The following is a 20,992-nucleotide window of genomic DNA, read 5'->3' on the forward strand; positions in this document are numbered from 1 at the left end:
CTTCAAAGTCAAATCTCTGCAAGCTTATTTGAAGAATTAATCTTGACCATAATTTTTTTTTTGCTCTGCTAGCACCATGAGTTAGCGCATCTTAAATTAAATTTACCCTTTTTCTGAGTTTATAAGCCTGCAGTATGTATTTGTAATCACAAGAAATAAACTGCCTGAAATCCATCTTTGTAATTATTTCCTGGGAGAAGGAGCCAGGCAGAAATATAGAGAAGGTGAAGTAAATCAGGATTAAAGGATTAAAGATACTGGTATTCTGAAAAGCATAGCAAAATTAGGTGCTATTGTGCATGACATAAGGATGCAATTTTCCAATACATTTATAGCACATAGAATAGAGCTTTCATTAAGGGTTGTCCTAATCTAAAGCTTCAAAGCAGAGTTTTTTTCAACCATAAAGGTATCTAGTGTAATAATGGAAACTGTATTATGTACAGTACTTGATGGAAACATTTCTAAAGTGTACATGTTCAACAGTGACACATTTCATGTTAACAAAATTTTGCACTAAATACCAATGAAGTGTTACTTTGCTTTGGCTTTGTTGCAACCATTTCTGATAAAGTGTTGGAAATCTGTAAAAATAAAACCAAAACATTACTACAGAGTTTAAAACAGCAAAACTGTTTTAAGAACCAAACAAACCACTATGTAGTATATTGTCTCAATTTTTTGTAACTTATAGACACAAAATACCATTTCTTCTGACAAGGTTATATATGATTAACCTCTATGTTCATATAGTAATGTATAAAAACTATAAGATGTACAATTGTGGGGTATTTGTTGTGTACTTTTTTAATTTTTCAAATGTTTTAAAGTGCAATTGTTTATTATACTAATGTCATTTTAATTCTTATTAAACTATAACCCAGTCAAAATTATCTAATTGATGTATGTATTCTGCGTCTCCTTTTGCGAATTGCGTAGTTCAGGTTTGCTTTATAAAGACAACTTTTCACGGTGCTACAAGTGTCTTGACTAAGCATTTCTGCTAAGGAACTGTAATTCAAAATAGATGGCTCATCAGAGAGTGAGGCAATAGTTTCTAGTACAGTTCTTTTAGAAGACTCATAGGTAGAAAGATGCTCTCAGTTATGTGTACTTCTGTCACTGCAAATACTTGATTTGCATTACTAATACCGGTAATTAATTTAAGGTGTTAAAGACAACCAAACCAAATTTACATAACCTTTTATTAATAGTTCTCTGCAAAGACACTGTAGCAAGCATTTATTCAGATCCCCTAAAAAATTGACAATGGTTGATTTGAGCAATGCACACTTCATCTTGGAAACCAGACTGTACCAATCATTGAAATTTAATAAATATACACATGTAGATATATTCTGTACTTTAGAATACAAGAAGAAAATCCTGCTGACTTCAATGGAGTTTCGGTATATGCATCACTGAATAGAAGCCAAGGAGGGCCTAGGCTCACAAGAGATGAGCTACTCAGTTTAAACATACTGTAGCAACCAGGTCGCTACTACCAGGCATATGCAATGCAGGCTACGTCTTCAGAAATCAAGTTGGAAGTTAAGATTCAAAAAAGAACCTGTCACAGCACAGAAACCTCATCAGACTAGACAAACACCAGTCTGATGCATGGAAGAGCCAGGCACAGGCTAGGAAAGAACCTCAGGGCACAGGCTAGGCTTGGACTTGGAGAGAGGAATACATTCCTTCCTCAGGGAGAGAAGCATGTTATTCCAAGCTGCAGAGTATGGCACCTTACCACAGTTTCTCCCAACCCTGCAAGTTGAAGCCAAACTACTGACTTACTTTTTCTCATAACATGGGCCAAAGCACGACATTCAAATCCAAACCATCTGAAACGTTATTTCATTAATTGTAGCTGGAAAATGAGGGAGGGACAGTGAAACCTCTGGCTTGGTGCTGAGCAGCCATCCTTGTTCAATCAGTAGAGTGCTACATACACTGGACGCTGCCTTCTGCAAAATGCTACCTGGGAAGTCTGCAAAGAGCACCTCTTGCCTACAGTAAAATAGACACAGAGGTAGAGAGGACCTGCGAGTTCTTAGTTTACAATGTAAACAATAAAAGGGAAGCAGCCTAACATCTTAGCTGTTCTTTTTTTCCTGTATATACAAATCTAGGCAATAAACATAATCATTTCTACAGCCGACAACAAGCTTTGTTCCCCACACTACAGGGGAAGAGAAAACCTCTCCTGGAAGCTTATCTACTCCTTCCGCTGTTCCACTCTTGGCATTCAGGATCCACACTTTGCCATCTGTAGATATTGCTGCTAAAAGAATTTTGTTCTTTAAGTCATCACTTTGGAAAACGAATGGTGTTCCATACACACTTGAAGAAGCTTTAAATTTCCACAGTAAATTACCCTCCGTGTTACAACAGTAGATAAAGCAATCATGGGAGCCAAAAAATATTTCTTGCTTAGTTAAACTTGAGATGCATGGAGATGAGAACACCGGTCCATTAGTGGAAAACTGCCAAATCTACAGAAAGAATATAACAACCCGTTATCAAAGGTTGTCCACATAATCAGTTTGACAGCAACAGTAATTTTTTAATAGACTAGTTGTTGACAGGAAAGCATTTTATTTCAAGAGCATGCTAGACTTCAGTGAGGGCTTGTAAACTACTTGTAAATTACAAGTTAAATTTTACACTCAGAGTAAATGATAAAAGACTCACTCATAAAATAGACGTGCAAGAGTTACTACCTTCTGTGAGGCCCAGATAAAGATGGCCAACTTTGGAAAATAATATTCTTGGGCTGTTGTACCAGAATGAGTAGTGAACCGTGAGAATTCTGTTACCATGCCATCCTTAGCCAAAAAGTAGAATACTCCTTTTGTAATGCATATTTCCTTTGTTCATGCTAATGATGTGTAGATCCCCCCTCAAGAGAGTATCAGTTCTGTCACACTGCTACAAGCAGACACAGAGCAGAGCATGGGTGAAAGCATACTTTACAATTAGAAGAGGCTTAGGAATTTCCATGTGCACTGCATCTCAGCCAAATAAACAGAAACAGTAGCTGTTGTTTTAACACCAGATACAAACCACATTCATCTCTGACAAACTAAAAAAATATTCTCCTTTAATTGAACATGAAGGCTGACACATATTTTGCCAAAATTATGATTTGGCATTTTTTGATAAATGCATAAACATTCTAAGAAACCTTTACTTCTAAGTAGCCACCATCCTACAGAACAGATGGCTTTAAACACACTTGGAAAACTCCAACACCAAACCCATACCATTTCATTTGCCTGTACTACTCTCGACCATTTATTTTGGGTGTAAGCTCTGAACTAGAAATTCTGTTACTGCATCAAGCAACTTGAGAGTTTGTGGTTTTGCCATGAACTGCATAGATTACCCTAGGCAAACAGCTTTTCTACTTTCTCCTCTCTGTAACAATGGACACTTTATTTGGTTCACAAAAAGGTATGCGTTAATCATTAAACCTCAGAAACCAGTATTAATAAAGCACCTTATTAAGGGTTTTTTGATGTACATAAAAAACTCATGACAACACTTTTACCTTTTCTCCAGAATGAGCGTAACAATATAAGTTTCCATCCACACACCCAATGTAAACGTACTTCTTATTGCAGTGAGGAGAAGAGAAGAGTGGTTTTCTCAGGAAGCTTTTCCAAATCTTACTCCCTGTTACCTGCAAATGGCAGCATGGAATAATTGTAATTAACGTAACCATAAGAAGCTGCACAAAACAACCTTTCTTCAAAGCCTGATTAAGCCCTTTAGAATTGAGGACAGGGAGAGGCAATGAAAAGCAGACTTCTCCCGTCCAGAATGCCTATCAGAAGCAAAACTACTCTTCAAATATTAATCTAGCAAAATGTTTACTGTTTTCCATGGGATACTCAATACTCCTCTTTCACCCTTCTCTTCCTTTCCCTAGGCAAAATAATAATTATAATAGCGTAGTAGTTTTAATAAATGACAGATTCTTTTTCATTCCATTCCCAGTTCCTCAGTCTATAACAAGGACCAAGGAAGGAGAGGGTCTTTTGAAAGCAAGAAAAATAATGATTTGACATTCACTATAAACATGGTAGGAAATGCTGCAAACCACAATCTATGACTGTCACAATAGGCTCTTGAGGTAGCCTGCACATTCCTATTTTTATAAAAAGTCACTTGGTGTTACAGCTGGGTTTCTCAGCTACTTGTTACTCAGGATTACAGAGGGGTGAGGGGATGGAATCTGCTTTTTCTTACACAGCCCAGTAAAGCTGCAAAACCATAAACCAGTTTTCTAACTCTAGGTTGGGTGTTACTGAAGAAACTTGTAGTGGGTGGGAGGAAAGATGGTTAGGACTCTTGATCTGGGTTGTGTGAGTACAACATGAACAGCTGTTCCAAGTGACCATTCCTTTTATCTACCAGGACCAGCTGCAAGCCAACAATGCCTCAGAAACCCATGAAATATCTATCAATATATATCACAAATGTCATTCCCCAAGTGCAGAGAACAGAATAGGAATCCAAAATTAAGGAGAACAGCTCTTTAAATGACTACAGGTAGGGAAACAGTAAGAGGAATGAAGGAGCTTCTTTATTTTTTTCTGACCTCAGAAAGTTTGTGCAGCTTTTTTCTGACCCTACTGTCAAAGGGAGGGAGGAGAAAAACAAATCTAGACATAATCTCACTCACTAGTTAAACTGATAAGGTAGTCTATGGGAATGAGAAGACATTGATTCCAACTTTGGTCTATAATCAGCATGTAAATTCAAGCAAGGCACTTCAGTTCTCTTTATCACCAGATAATTATGGTAACCTTGTGCATAATAATAAGGCCCTCAAGTGAAAAATATCTTATGGTAACATCATCTGGTTCCTTTCATCAGAAAGGTGATCTTAACTTCAGAAATGCATTTTGGTTTCATTTAAATTTGAGACTGGGATCAAAGACAAGCAAAGGTACATACTGGGTTTATAGCCAACAGCAGTCCTCCTAGTGTAGCAACATAAAGATGATGTGGTAAAGAACTTAAACAAGGAGATGAAAACACAGCTCCACCTTCACAGTGTAACTTCCACACACACTCCCTTTTCTGTAAGCACAAGAAAAAAAGAGAAATTATTTTTCTACAACAGTTAAAGTTCATCATACTTACAAAGTCCTTCAAATGTCAGTTTATCAAACACTGCCTTTAGTCAGCAAACACTAATTAAGAGGCGAAGATATAATCTACAGGCTATTATAACAGCACATATGCCATTGGCTACTTTCTTTTTCAATGACTAAAAGAAATTCAGCTAATGAAGAGGCAGTATCTGCCCTCTTATTTTCCATCTTCCTTCACCTCTCTTTTAGAATGTCCACTCTTTGAGATCTCCACTATTAAGCTTTATATCTAATACTAATATTATTAAGTTTTATTTCTAGGAGGGCACCCTATTCTGAAACACCTGCAAAGAATAGCTAAGAAACAAGATTTAGTCTGAACCGAGACTAGTAGCACAAGAACCACAGCTGAGACCACCACTATTTAATACCACATAATCCTAACTCCACTTGAAGCTGGCCTACCTATTTCAAAACTGCAATTGTAGACTCCTGATAATACTAACACCAGTGGAACTTCATCTTATGTACTGTAAATAAGGTCCAAGTTGGATATTTATTCTTCCATACATAAAGGTTAGTCAGTATTCTTACGTAAATATCCAAAGAATACACATGTTGGTCATGCGATCCTATGTAGACTAGTCCACTGGAAGGGTCTACAACTGCAGAGCTTTTCACAGTATCTTCTGTGGCAAAAGTCCAGTGTATTTCTCCATCGCTGCTTTGAAGCACATACACTAAGCCATCATAACAACCTGTGTGAAATAAAACACAACGGGGCGGAGGGCAATAATGATTATTTTTATTTATACTGCCAGCTGCACCATTGCTGGAAAGAAATAAGATGACTCATGAGATATAGTTTCAAAGCGTTTCCCAAAGTTTCTCCTTTTATCTCAGTCTTTGCTGATAGTTCGTCCATTCGAAGTTGACTTTTTGTGTGTACTTTGCAGGTTACGTTTCATTGCATTTCTATCAAATTCTACAGTAACAATACTAAAAGACGTGAAGAGCTGCTGAAAATGGAGTATAAGAATATTATTTTAAATTACTTCTTTCCCTAGTTTTCCTTGAAAACAAAGATGCTGAAAGAATAAAGTCTGTATGTTTTCTAATGAATACTGAACTATAATTCCAGAAACTCTTCAAGTTTTAATGGAATATTCATTTTTTTCTAAGAGTAAATAACAATCAAAATCTAGCAAAAAGATGGTAAGATTAGCTTTGTGTGAAAAAACCTCATGACCTGGACATGCGTGCTAACCAGTGATGCATCCGTATTAGCTAAAAAGATAACACTATGATGAGCAATGGCAAATCTGGTGACAATGAATATGACAAAACCCAAAAAAACCTGTTGAAACATGTTCTCTACATCTCCCAAAAGAAGAGTCAAATGAGATAATTAAACTCTGTGAAAAATAATCTGAGACATTATATATTAATTTCTACCTCTATCAATTTTTAAAGACATTTTAAGACCGTATCATCTTTCCATACTTAAAAAAAAAAAACAACAAAGCAAAACAGTTTAAATGTCACACCTTAATCAACCATTAAAAAGAAATGGCACCCACTGACTATTCCCTAATAAGACCTTATTAATAAATTGGCATATAATAAAGCTCAAGTGTATATGTTAGACAGGCTCCATTAATGGTTATCATGACACCTAAATTACTTCTTCCTTCTGTTTCTATTTTATAATGAATTCTGACACAGATATGGAAGTTTATGTAAAGCATATATGGAGGACATTCAGAGGTAAGAAATAAGATTCTCTGTCACTCATCTTGTATTTAGCAGAAAAAACATGATTTAAAATGAAGGCTGAAACAAAAGACATACCAACAACTATGAAATTTCCACACTTAGATACGCAGGCAGAAGATTCAATACGATCTCCAAGGTTCTTCTCCCATTTCACTTCTCCCAAATCTAGATCAATTGCCTGCATTGCATGAGAGTGAGAGCCAATATATACAGATGCAGATACTTCGCTAGATGGTATTATAACCAGTGGTGATGCATCAACACATTTTCTTGTATTTGACTTCCATCTTATGCATAATGCCAACTTCGCAGTTGCTACATGACTACATTCTGCATGGATCTCCTGTACAGAGCCACAGTCGGTTTTATTTGCCTTGTTTGTAACTGTTAAGACTCTGTTTTCCATTTCATACCCTTGTGCATGGCTTTTCATTATACTTGGAGCAACTAAATGTGGAAAGGATGGTTGCTGTATCAGTTCCATTCCCACCTGTACTGTATTATTTGGGTGCATAAAAGTCTTGGTGAAATTCATAGGAAAAAGATTATTTCCTCTGCTTAGTGCAATAAACGAAATTAACCCTGAAGTAACCTGAAGACCTCTTTCAGATTTCAGTTTAATATATTTTCCATGGAACATCTTTCCACTGTTCCCACTTAATTTTCTTTTCATAACACTGTCATATGTCATTAATTGGTCTTCATCTGGGAACAGAATTTTATGAACATGTCTATAAACCTCTTGAATCGAGTGGCTGAGAATAACTTCGAGGAGTCCAGGCACAGCTTTGCCTACAAGCATCTCAATTTCATCATAAAATCGTAGAGCCTGTAAGGAGTCTCCACCACTCTGCAGAAATACTGCATCTTTAGAAATGCCAGCTGAATCACCTAGGAGGCCCAAAGCAGACTAGAGAAAAGAAGAAAGAAAGAGGTAACAGTTCATGGGTGTTACACCATTGTCACACACATAAAAACTCAAGTTGGGTAAAATCCACCTGAACACCCAGAAGTCCCACTAAAAATCAACAACTGAGGAAACTCAATACTCTGCAAAAAATCACATGACACATGATAGTGCCAACTGAGGTAGTGATGGAACAAGAGCTGGGGAAAAATGGGGAAACGGGGAGATACTAATTCTGTACTACAGAATGCTTTGCTCATTCAAATTGTGCAGTTTAAGGAATTAAATTGTGGTGTATTTCAGTTGGCTGTTTTCAATCACGATACTATTAATGACAACTTTGCAGATAAAACATTGATGCCTTTTGATAAAATTGGCTTAGGTGCTTTATTTTATCAATAACACATAAACTGGTATCTTTTACTTCCAAATTACTTAAGTAACCAATTTATCTACCTACTTTGGAAGCTATAACACCTTCAATTCATGATGGATTTTGGATTGGGCATTGTTACTACAACAAACAGCAATTACTATGTTTCCTCTCACTGCACTCCCTACTTAGTTAAGTCTGAGCGTGAAGTACATATCATCTGGTTTGGGAAGCCACCTTCCTGCTGTCCATAATGGGTCTAAGGCACATCCCATCCCTTCAGGTTATCATTTCTATAGCCACCAATACTGCAAGTATCAGCACAGGCAAAATGGATTACTAATTTCACTACATTTACTTGTTCACGTCCTAGCCAAAGCAAATCCAACTTCCAGGTGAAACCTGGAAGTCTACCTTTGAAAAGAAACCAAACCACTAATACTGTTTGGCATCACATTTCAATACCTTGAAAAATGCACCTTTAATACAGGAATTTAGAAACAACACAAACAGACATTCCAAGAGACAATTATGCAAATTTGCCATCTATTCAAAAAAAGACTCTTCATAATTATATTGAGAAATAAGAAACTCTACTAACACAGTAGCTATTTTGTACAAAGTTCCCAAGTCTCAGTTCCTTGTTTCCCTTAGGAATACCCTCTTTGGCATGTGAAGCAGTACTCAAAAAGCTACTGACAGGTTACGTCCTTCCTATGCTAATTGCTTACACCTCATTACCTGCAGTTTTATCTGATAGAGAAATATAAATGACTCCCTCTTGCCACTGCAGAGTGACTATTTAAGCATTAACTGAACAGAAAGAGTTGTACTGCTTAAATCTATAGGCAGCTAGAATGTTCGGGTTGCATTAGTCATACTTCTTAAAACTGTTTAATTCCTGACACATGTATAATGATCCACTTGCAAAGATAAAAAGCATCCCAAAATACTACCTTCCATAAATACTGCAATCTTTCCCACAATTCCTCTGCGCCACTCAGCTTACTGTCACGCCTTCTGGAGTTTAGATGGTTCTGGTAAATCTTGATCAGTTCAGATATATCAATTTTGCCTTTGTAGAAAATAAAGTATGATTTTTTTCATTGCTCTTTTAGCATTCACAATTCCAAAACCCGCTCTGCCTAAAAAGTGACTTTAGTCTTGTACACACTTCCTTATTCGTATTCAGTGCACCTGCATTTTTTTTACCCAAAGAACTATAGAGAATCCAGTAATGTTTTTGCAGTTTTGAAAATTTACCCTAGCCTCCCACATAATCCCACCTTCAAGGCCTGATTTTTCCCCAGCTGAATTCAGGGTTCTGTTGCGGACTGCAAGAGGAAAGACTGAGAAAGAAATATGCAGTGTTTAAACTGATTTTACAACTACTCTTTGACTCTCAAATGAAATGCTATCAAGAAAACATAATAGCAGCCATGATTTTCTACTAGGAGTTAAGTTATCTAATCTACAGTTTTTAAAAGCCTGAATCAGCTCTGAATTTCGGCTAACAAAAAGATAAATCACACATAAAAAATGAAAAAAAAACACACCAAAGCATAGGAATAAAGTTGATTAAAATAAGTGGCAGGGGTACTTAATAATGTCATTTACCATGTGATGTTAAAGGCAAAGCTTTAACCAGGACAAGCTCATCAGGGACTGCGTAAGCCGGTAGACGTTTTTGGAGTTCTTTAACTATTTCTTTCTCTTTTAAATCATCTTTGGGTACAACAAACAGAATAAGTTTTTCCTGCTGATACCAGGTCACTGCACAAGCTTCTACCTGACAAAGATCTTCAGCAGCCTGTAATTAAAAAATATTAGTCTTGCTTTGAAATGCAGTTTATCAATAGAGTAAAAACCACAACTGAAAAAATACACATTTTAAAAATGTATTTGCCTCACATTCCTACATTGTATCCTACGAAATAGTTTCTCTTGTAGCTGAAGTCTGCACTTCTTCACATAAAAATGAACTCAGAGAAAAATGTCTTATTCGCCTAATTGCCATCAACAAGATATATTCCACGAGTCTGACAATCTTGTAGAACAATTACTATACACGCATTGCAGTACAATGTTCAGTATTTTTCGAGGTGTTTATGCAGTTCTCAATTCTCCTGGAAGAAACCATATGATAAAACAGATTTCCAAGAACCAAACTCCTCTCTAAATTATATAACTAGATTTTTGATGATACACGCTCCCAATTTTTTTAAGACTCCTAAAAGTCATCTGAAAATGAGTGCCCATGTCTGATGATAATGATGCATTTCTTTATCCCTGCTCTTCTATACTGGCATACAGTACTTACTAAATGTTACATTACCTGCTGCAAGCATTCAATATTAAAACGTTTGCCGTGACGTTTAATCTGATTGTCTTTCCGGCCCAAGAAGAACAACTTCGCATTCTGCACTCTTACAAAATCCCCTGTTTCTCTCATTGTGCCTAGGGGTACAGTTACTTCATCATCCAGAAAGCAGATTCGTTCTTCACCACCTACACAAGAAAAGATTGTGGTCCTATATATTAAATGGTTAACTGTAAATGAAAATTATAAAGAATATTTGGCCAAATTCTCCTATACTCTAAGTAGCATTGTAAGAAGTTCTAAAAGATTATCATCAATATCTAAACTTTCGCAACGTACAAACTGGGCTATGCACTTAAATTCAGTTAATACACAAAACTCACTTCAACTATCAAAATGCAAACAGGAAAAAGAATCAATATAATGAGAGCACAGTCTGCAGATAAAATTATAGTAATTTCCTGATCATCATTTCAACAACTTAAAATACCATCAGAAGGTTCCCAGTCCAATAGGAACTTAAATTCTACATTAATCTGTAAATCAGAGGCAGCCATCAAGTAAAATAATCAACATATTATTAAAACTCAGTCAACTAAGAAAAGTATCTTAGATGAATAAGAAATATAAAGTAACCTATAAATATTTGTCCCTCGCCTTCCAGAACTGCAGAACCACTGGCATCTCTGACCTCAACTTTTGTTCCAAGGAGTGGTGATCCCAAATGAATAGGGAAATCAGTTCTAAATATATTAAAAGAGAGAAATAGTAAAAATCTTCTGAACACAAAACAACTGTTCCAGAAATGAGTTTGCATACAGTCTTTTAACGCTTTGGTACTAGAACAAAGGTAGATGCTTGGGGCTTTTTTCTACAAATGTTTCTTCTTTAAAAACACCTAAATTTGTTCAAAATTAGGAATGTCAGTGTGCAGGGGTTTCATTTCATATACCAAAACCCCACAGAATTACAGAAAATAAGGCTTGAACAGACACTGAAAACCCCCCAAAGAACCCTGAGAATTTCAGCCAGTTTTTAAGTTGAAACTTCTATCAAATTAACCAATTTAAACATATGTAGCTGCTTTCTAATTCATTCTTTCCCTGTCCTTTGAGCTTTTGTTCTATTTTATTACTGATGTTGTGGCAAGGAGTCAACTCTTTCACTAAAGACTGAAATAAAAGAAACTGTAATTTCAACGCTAAGCATGTATCTATTACAGACTTGTGTTGACTGCAGACCGACTTCTTACTTTCTCTTCATTCTTTAACCTCTTCAAGCACTTGCAGTACTTCATTTATTGAATATAGACACTATTTCTGAGTGGGAGTAGAGAATAATATATTTTCCTTAGTATAACAAAATTTATAAAGCAAAGCAAATAACTTTGGTAATATACTGAATTAGGCATGGATTCCAGTTAAATTTCTGTCATAAAGTACTATATTTTATGTTTGAACTCAGAGAAATCAGAATGAAAATAAGTTTTACATGAGAATTTAATAACCCTTTATGACCAACCACTCTTCAAGGGTTGAAGTGTCAGGTTAATGTATCGTATCATTTGTCCAAAATATCCCATTTCATACAACAGATATAACTCAAGTTGCATGTATAGTTATCATGCAAGGGAATAATTACACATTCCAGAGAGCAAATGAAACACCGATGTGGCTGGAAGTACCTATCATGATCTTCACTCTCCTGTAACTCTCTTTATAAAATACAATGAACAACAACAAGAAGAAGAAGTCAGAAATTGAGTGAGAAAAGGCAGAGTGTTAAATGATAAAAGGAAATATTCTGGAAATCCAAGTAAAATTACTGTGAGACCACTGGTCACTTTGGACAAATTTCTGCCAAGCATCCTGGTCAAGTAATATCAGTGGAATCCTTTGCCGAATAGTGTATTATGCAATATTAGAAAAAAAAACAGTACCTCGTCTCTACTTAAGTGATTATTTGTGGAGGTTTAAAAACCCTAGGCAAAAGCACAGTAGCAGTTAAGAAACACATGTATATATACTGATTACATCTGAAAATAAACTTAAGCATTTTTGTTTAACATGAGTAAATCTCAGAAGTAACATTCTGAACTTGACAGCAGTAAGCTATGACTCCATCTTTGCTCCAGGGTGATGATTAGAAGTTAGAGAGACCCATTTCTTTACTCTCACTGACAGCTGCATTAGGTTTCTTCTCATTGACCATGCACGATCTTACTGGAAAAACCTCATAATGACCAAGAGTGTGGCTAACTGAAGTTACTAGCAAATTGGGTAGAAGCCATTTGTCTGCAGAAGCACAACACTGATTCAATAGTGCCATGTAGTGAGACAGCACACCCTGGACTAGACTAGTCCACGTTCAACATGTGGAATCACAGGCTGGAATAAGGAAGAGGTCCAGATATAGAGATGACTAAAACCATCATGACGCATTATGTGAAACTTAACAGGTCAACAGTACACAGAATTTCAGACTGCATTTCTGTCATTCAAGAATCATTCATCAACAACTTTTACTTGAGGAGGACGTATTAGACCAAGAGAGACTGGATTAGTTTCTCTTGGATTAGAGAGACTAATAGAGAAATAGACTGGATTAGTCTATTTCTACATTAAAAACAAATGTAACTTCTATCAGCATAAACACTCATGAGGACTCAGTAGCCCTGGAAACAGGAGACCAAAGTTCTATTTCTAGTAATTTTCATCATTCACATGCATTCACAAGCCATGAAAACAGTGACTTTTCCTACCTAAAATCATCAGTAAAAACCTCTTCAGGAATCTTGTAGCAAGTGGCCCAGCTTGACACTTCAGTAATACCATACAAATTAAAAATACTTGTTTTGTTCTCCTTATGCTTCCAACTTTTCAAGAGATTCAATACAGGAAATGCTTCACCACCAAGGGCTAAGACACGAAGAGAAGTATTTGCAGACAACACTGTTGATTTAATAATGTGAGCTCCAAACCTTCTGAGAAGAGTTGGTGTTGCCTGAATGATAGATATTACAGAAAGACCTGTTACATTTTTTCAGTATATCTGTAGCCATCTTCCTGCTTTACCATATCCGCTGTATAGCTATATTGCGGATGTACTTAACAACCATCTACATAGAGCAGATGACATCAACCATCAGATATGGTACAGTAAATTTATATGTATCTCAGTGGTGTTTTGTGAGATCTTGTTTTTTATGTGAAGCCTTAATGAGTACTATCAGTACCAATCTAGGCTCTTCTGCAGTTTCTTCTTTACTTAAATGTGTTATGGGTTCCCTATTGTGCCACACCTGTTACCTAAAGTGTGTGTAAGTTAGTTCTCATGTTAATTACTTTGAAACAGAAAGCAGCAAACAGTATTCTCTTGATGTTACTATTTGAGCTCTTTTCCCCTTCATTCCAGAACGTTACTTCAACAACAACCTATATAAGTGATTAACCTGCACACAGAACATTTAAAGACCTTTCCATTGCACTAAAAATTCCAAGGATGGCAGATTCTGGATTATTACTGATTTTTGTAAATATAGCAGAAGATTAGTTGTTCTGAAAGCCTTCTCATCTCACTCTAAAATGAGCAAGAGGGAGGGGGGAAAGAGGGGAATTAAACGGAAAAAAAAAAACAACTTCCTTAAATACAACTCCTGTCAAACTACTGGTAATGTAGAGCCCTTTCGGTAAAGGGAAAAACAACAAATTATTTTAACAAACACATTTCACTCTCATTCTTGCCTACTTTTTCTAGTAAGAAGACTGGAAAATTAATGGAATTATTTCTTACCACGTTATTTTCTTCTAGTAACAGATGAAGATCATCACTTTTCAATTGATCATTTTAACTTTGGTCAATTATAGGGAAGAAAGACAGAGGGGAAAAATTACTCCTTCCCTTCCTCATAATACTTTTCGGATTTCTCAAGTCTACTCAACCAAGTCAAGAGGGGAATGTAATGTCTTGCTATAATTTAAGAAACATCATAAAATTATTCATCATCAGTTAAGCTCTAAGGAAAACATTTTTGTCATTAATTCAGCTGGGAACACTTCCTTCACTGATTTAAAAAATGATCAAAAAATTCACAAAATCAAACTTTTCTTAGAAAGACATCTCAAATGCCTCCATTTACTAAATTTCATCTTTCTCTGCTAATGCTTAGCATACTTAAAGCCCCATGTATCTTAAAAAGTCTTAAAACCCATACTTTAAAAATTTTGCTAAATTGATCAAGAAACTTGTATATGATAGGAAAATCTATACTATTGAGATTTGTAGCAATCATAATAACTAAAAATAAGAGTAGATAATAAGGTTACAAAGTGTTTGTAACTAGTGGATTTTTCTCTGCTGTGGAATCTTCGGTTAACTACTCATAGATCTTAAATTTACACTTTATAATCTCAACTACCACCATTCCTCCAAGAGAAAAGGAAATCTCAGAATTTCTATGAGTGCAAATACTTCAGAACTACAATATTAATGGCAAAGCAAGACTTAGGGGTTGATTTATCATAATTAATAGAATAATCAGACCATACTCACTTTGTTCAAAGTCAGTTACAAGTGAGATCAATTTCTAATGACTCTCCCTAATTTATGTTTCCATACACAAGTAGTAGTTTCACAAAACATCTTGTTACACTACAAAGCAAGGTTAGACTTACTCAGCAATGCTGGATGCTCATAACTTCAAGTAAATTTTCCAAAAATTAACTTTAAAACTATTAAAATTGAGACAATATAGGAGATGATGCACGTTAAGGCACAAGGAGCATATTAAGCCTCATATAAACAGGTGGCCTGAAAACAATGTGTTGCTGTGGAATCAATTATTCTTTTGCTCTCATTACTGTAAAAGCAACAAACATTTTATCATCCTACAAATGGAAGTGGTTTAGTTGTATTTTTAGCATAAGAGACTACCAATAAAACTTATAAGCTGTTTATGAGGAAAGGCTCCAAGATCAAGCCTATTAAAAAGTGCTAAAAATGTCTGTAACATGTTACTCCATTACCAGATTCTTCAGAACTAATTGCTTAATTAACAAAATAATTAATTCTTAAGAATTAATAGTTTCTTAAGATGAACACTGGTTTTATCTTTTGTTCCTTGCTGTCTGTCACAAAATGTTTGAGGTTTTGATCAAATGGTAATTTTCTAATCAGCTAACGCTACAGCAAAAAGGATAGTGTGAGCTGCGCCCTCAAGGAAGAACGCATCTGTTCTATTCTCATTAGCATCTACACTGATGAAAAAGCAGTACACATTAGGAATGGTGAGAAGCAAGACACTGAAGACACTTATCTTAGGTGTTGCCTACCTGCAACACTGTCACATGGTGATGGTGAAATAGAGCAGCAGACAGCTCCACAGGTATCATTTTAATAGTGTTTGGTACTATAAGAATAGACGCTCCACTTGTCAGAGCAACAAACAATTCAACCACAGACGGGTCAAATGTCAGTGGAGAAGCCAGGAATAGCAAATCATCCCGTGTGATCTCAAATATGGATCTAAAATAAGAAAGCTAAGAATTACAATCTGACGCATGTTATTAAAAAACATTTTCAAAGCAGAAGAGCAGCATGAAAGAAATGTGCTTCAGCAAAGCTAAGGTCTTAAGGGCTGCTTTGAATATACAGGCATAGGCAGGCCAGACAATTTGAGCACAAGTTCATGCATCAAGACTGTAACTACTGATTAAATTAATGAGGTCCTTTACTAAGGTATCTACCACATTACATACAAATACAGTATGTTGAAGGATGCATTTCAACTAATGGATGTCCATTAAAAAACAAATATGGCATTTTCCATATTTTTACAAGTATTAAATGAAGCAGAAAGAAGCCCAGGTAGGCTAAAAAGGAATTAGGATTTAAAATTACAGAACATGGTAAATATAATCAATAGTTAATTTTGTTATACATTTCTTTTAAGCTGCAAGCCAGAATACCCTATGTGTCAAATTTGTAGAAGTATTTAAAAGAAAACTGGAAACCACACTTACTTAAGATGTTGAATATTCGGCACTATACATTTATGAGGCACTCTGACTATTTTGGGGATCCCTGTAGTTCCTGATGTATGCAAGACATATGCTAAAGAGTATTTCTGGCCAACAGTCATGTATGCTCCTTCTGATGTTTTTACTTTGGTTTGATCTGGGTGAATAGCATATCCTGGCTGTGAGTTAGCCATAGCTTTGGAAGGTTCATATTTACTCATTGCATTGTCTACTTGCGGATTTAAATCCATGTTGCTCAAGCTCATTTGGAAGAGAGTTAAACCAATATGTTCTATTGTGGAAGAATTGTGGTTAAAATAACCACCATGGGACACCCGGAATTTCTGTAAGAGAAAAGAAACAATTTAAACACCAGAATTCAGGACATGCTGTCTACTTTATGCAATGAAATATGAAACAGCGTTTCATACAAATAAACTGATTTTTCATGCCTCTACTTTTTGAGGACATGCATCAGACAATTTTAAGCTTGTGCATTTTTATATATTAAACATGAGTGAATACAAACTTTATAAATGTGAAATAAATGATTCTGTAAGCAACTAATGAAAAGGGAAAATACAGGAAACAAAGAACTCGGAATTATAACTAGAAGGTTCAAACTTGTCTATTCACTTTGCAGTGAGTGAAGGTATAAGATCTGGGAGGAGCTGGACAAAAGGAAACAACAGAATAAAATGCAGAAGTTTTTTCAACTATTGCAAAGACTTCCAACTCTCATCCTTGACATACGGAGAAACAAGTCTGGAAAAGTCTTCCAAACAAGCTTGTCTCACAACACTGTAATAGGAAAGTAGACAATTTTTTTGAAGAGGAGGAAAAGTACTTTGTACTGCTAATTTTAATGTTCTTTTCCAAATGAAAAAGACAACCTCTTGATGTGAAGAAATAAAATAAACCCATCCAAGCTTATTAAACCAGAATACAATCTGAATAACGGCACATTTCTAAATTGCCCTTTAATGCTTCCTGTAGAAGCCTGAACACTTACATTTAGTTTGTCATTCTCAACGAGGACATACTGAAGATTGCTTTTCTTCATGAAGTAAGTGGATAACATTGGTGGTGCATCTGGATCAATAGGAGAATAGGCAGCTGGAACTTGAAGGATTCTAACAAGATATAAACGTTTTTAACTTATTAAAAAAAAATTAAGAAAATCCTCTTAAATATCACTAATATTTCTTTTATACTTTCATAGTTCCCAGAGCTAGAAAATTTATCCATAACATGACTTTTAAACATTTTGTTGGAAAAAAAAGTAGGAGAAATAATCAGTGTTGCCTTTTGGTATTTTACAGCAAGGAAACGGATTAAAGCGAGATGAAAACATTCAACATTATTTAAGGCCAACCAGGCTGTTGATGACAAAAGTATCACTGACATCAACAGCACATTTGAAAAGTTTCTGCTATTCACTAGGAAATGAAATACAAGCATTTTGCTCATGTATATAGATTTATAAACATATTTTAAAAAACCCACTTGAAGTAAGCACACTGAAAACATTTTCTGTTCTCACTAGTCTAACGAATCCAGCATCATAAAAATCTAAGCACGTACTCGAATTTCTTCCCAAATAAACGAGCAGAGAAATACTAAGCATCATTCTGCTCTCGCTGCGCTTTACATTGTAGTGCCTCCTCAACAGTTGCTCGCTACAATCCCCCCCTCTAGTGGCTCCACTTGATAAAGACAAGCACTTGAATCAATGCCACAAAAAGCCAAGGCAGGAGTGGCAACCAAACTATGCACAGCTTCCACAAATCTTCACATTTTTTCTAAGGCTGGGTTAACACGTACAATTCATTGTATCTCGTCTCTGTGCAAGTGATTTATCACTGCAGTAATGGTGAGATCCAGAATGCAGACTTGGAAACTGCTGCATTCTACATACTAGACTAGCCACTGGTATCACCTAAGCCCGCTCTGTATCACTTACAGCACTTAACGACTCAGCAACAACAGCTGTTAAGGATTAAAATGCCCCAGTATTTCCCAGTTACCCAGCAAAAGAAAACTGTTGCTGCTCAGTTCAGTGGGTTATAGGATCTTTAATCTTTAAACCAGGTGGCAAGCAACCCCACCATGCCTCATCCAACATCCTGCCAGCTGTGACACCAGACCAGGTTTTCTGGGACTTTATCCAGTCAGGTCTTGAAAACCTCCATGAATAGTACCTGCATATCTCTGGACAACCTGTTCCACTTCTGGACTGGGGGCAAAAGTGCTTCCTGACCAATGAGAATGCTCCTCAGTGCTTCTGGGAGGTTTATGATTGCAGAGCTCTCTCAGTCATTTCACTCAAATCTCTATACTCAACTGTGATACAACCTCTTGTGTGCAGTGTGACAATAATAAAATACTGATGCAGACCATCCATCCCCCTAGGAAGCACAACTGCTGCTGTAGACATCACCTGAAGACAACATGCTTGTGATGCTGCAATTCTACATTACATCATACATGCATATGTATGGATACATGCATATATACATGGATATAAAAGATACATACATAAAGGATATAAACATTAGAATTCATCAGCAGAAGTAGGGTTTCAAAAATTGATGAATTAGCTTGAATATTGAGATCACAAACATTGTAATCTCCTGGCCATTAAGTAATCAATGTCACTTTAGTGCTGCATTGCTCATTACTTTATCCTACAATGTTTGTAATGGAACTTGAACTGTATGGTCATTTAGCTTAAAGCATGAAACTTGTTTTCAGTGCACCATTTTTTTTTCCTATCAAGACAAGAATACATTAAAAAGCCTGCATACTCCTTTTCTTGTATGGATACATTTATTCTGTTGGATCATCTCCATTTTTAAGCAAGCACAACAGATACTTGTCATTAATTTATTTATATTTCTATAAATATGCTTAATAGCTTTTTTAAAAAAGGGAATGGTTACAGACACTTTAGATGAAAGAATTTAAGATTCAAAACAGCTTTACCAGTGGTTTTCCAAAAGATTATAATACTGCCATATTTTTCCTTAAAGAATGCCAGACTCCAGTGCCTCTTGCCTGTATTACTACAGTATTACTGCATTTTAGTTATTAAAATATAAGCAAACTGAAAATTTGCTTTTAGAGATGACCCATAAAAACTCAACACAGATTGCAAGCATTCAAACCATTACCCTAAGATCCAAGACGGTAAGTTTATTCCAGGGTAGCAGTAAAGGCCGATTTCACATTTTCCTTGCTGGTCACAGAGTTTTTGAAGGAAAGCTGTTAATTCCACAGCAAGCTTAACCACCGTTGCATATGTGTAGAAAGTTGGAGGCTTGCCATTGCACTCATCAAACCAAACTGCTTTTCTATCGGAGTAGAGGCTTGCTGCCTGATTCACCAGTTCCTGAAGAGTCATCTCAGATGCATATCTTCAGTCCTCCTGGAAGATTAACAGACCAGACTGCGTTGTCACCACCTCACTTTTAATGATTCAGTCAAATTATATAAGCACAAAAAGCACTACGAAGAAGGAAGAAAGATCCATGGCATAATCTCACAGCCTCACCACCCTTCATACTGCAAAAGCATAATGCTTTTTACTTCCGTTGTTTGCCATGGATCTTATGCTAAGACCCAGGATACAGTAATTCACCATTATTTCATTGCACAGAGATAGTTTGTTCCTCCCCATTACACCTCTATTTGTAAAGCTAGGCAGCACTGGATTAGTAACTTTATTAGCAGGAGTTAATTAATAACGCTGTCTTTACTAGAACTGTGAAATACGAATCCTTCTTTTGCAAGCAGGAAACCAAACGCATGGACTGCCAAGGCTATTGGGGTGCTAACGCTTCTGCTGCTGCTGCACGCCTCAGCCCTACAGCCTCTCCCGTCATGCCCACAGCGGTGACCGAGCGGCGGACCGGAAGGCTCCAGGCCGAGGCCCCTCCCGCCTTCACCGCGGCAGGGTCGGGACTCAACAGCGTTCCCGAGCCAGGACTGGCGAGGCCCGCACACCCCGCCGCGCTCAGTGCCCCCGTTTCCACCCGCGACGGGCAGGACCTGGCCGCTCCCGGGGCAGCGCGGTACCTCTCCCGGGCTGACACCACCAGCGCTGCACCACCGACCGTTGCCGCTGACCACTGCGGCCGCGGGTCCCCCACCTGAGGCAGCTTCGAGCAACAGCCCAACACCCTCCTTTGCTCCTCCGCCACCTAGCAACAGAACGTCAGCTCTTCTGATTGGCGACACCGTGCTCGTCTTGCCCAACTCCGCAGTAACGCGGCGTCTCATTGCTCAATGACCGTCGCGCTGTTGGGGCGTCCACAAGCCGCACCCGGTCCGCCAGTAGCCTGCGTGGGGCGGGGCCATTTTTTTCCCGAGGGTGAGATGAATAGGGAGAATGCTAGGGCACTTCGGCAGCTTTTCCTTCAGACACGAGAAGGGGGCTAAAATACCCGCAGGTGGCCGGGGTGAAGGGGCACGGTTTGCCCGCCACACTCAGGA

At 37.0% G+C, this 20,992-nt stretch overlaps 1 protein-coding gene across 3 annotated transcripts; it reads right to left on the reverse strand.

Annotated features, from left to right (window-relative positions):
- Positions 1-1,187: 1,187 nt before the first annotated feature.
- AASDH (aminoadipate-semialdehyde dehydrogenase) lies at positions 1,188-20,844 on the reverse strand. Of its 3 annotated transcripts, none has more exons than XM_061472975.1 (15): positions 20,670-20,844; positions 19,672-19,946; positions 17,511-17,631; positions 16,502-16,842; positions 15,812-16,004; positions 13,243-13,484; positions 11,118-11,224; positions 10,497-10,669; positions 9,779-9,971; positions 9,118-9,236; positions 6,957-7,791; positions 5,700-5,863; positions 4,966-5,091; positions 3,554-3,685; positions 1,188-2,495 (listed from the first exon to the last, which is right to left on the reverse strand). In XM_061472975.1, exons 2-15 carry the CDS (start codon positions 19,899-19,901, stop codon positions 2,097-2,099), a joined length of 3,375 nt encoding a protein of 1,124 aa, XP_061328959.1. In that variant the 5' UTR covers positions 19,902-19,946; positions 20,670-20,844; the 3' UTR covers positions 1,188-2,096. The 3 variants fall into 3 exon arrangements, with proteins under 3 accessions (XP_061328959.1, XP_061328977.1, XP_061328969.1); XM_061472993.1 differs by lacking the exon at positions 20,670-20,844 and adding an exon at positions 20,576-20,663 and having other exon boundaries at positions 19,672-19,922; XM_061472985.1 differs by lacking the exon at positions 20,670-20,844 and having other exon boundaries at positions 19,672-20,538.
- Between the last annotated feature and the right edge of the window lie 148 nt (positions 20,845-20,992).

This window comes from Pezoporus flaviventris, unplaced genomic scaffold (assembly GCF_033815535.1).
Source record: "Pezoporus flaviventris isolate CSIRO_AGI_PZ_B2104156 unplaced genomic scaffold, CSIRO_AGI_Pfla_v1 ptg000002l, whole genome shotgun sequence".
Taxonomy (NCBI): Eukaryota; Metazoa; Chordata; class Aves; order Psittaciformes; family Psittacidae; genus Pezoporus; species Pezoporus flaviventris.

What these genes read in the sequence shown, in the direction of transcription:
- AASDH (XM_061472975.1), bottom strand. Translation starts at nt 19,901, where the DNA reads ATGACTCTTCAGGAACTGGTGAATCAGGCAGCAAGCCTCTACTCCGAT. An exon ending in GATTGCAGTATTTATGGAAG is followed by an intron (nt 7,792 to 9,117) that starts GTAGTATTTTGG and finishes TCTTTTCTCTAG; the next exon opens with TCTGCTTTGGGCCTCCTAGG. An exon ending in TGTATTCTTTGGATATTTAC is followed by an intron (nt 5,092 to 5,699) that starts GTAAGAATACTG and finishes TTGTGCTTACAG; the next exon opens with AAAAGGGAGTGTGTGTGGAA.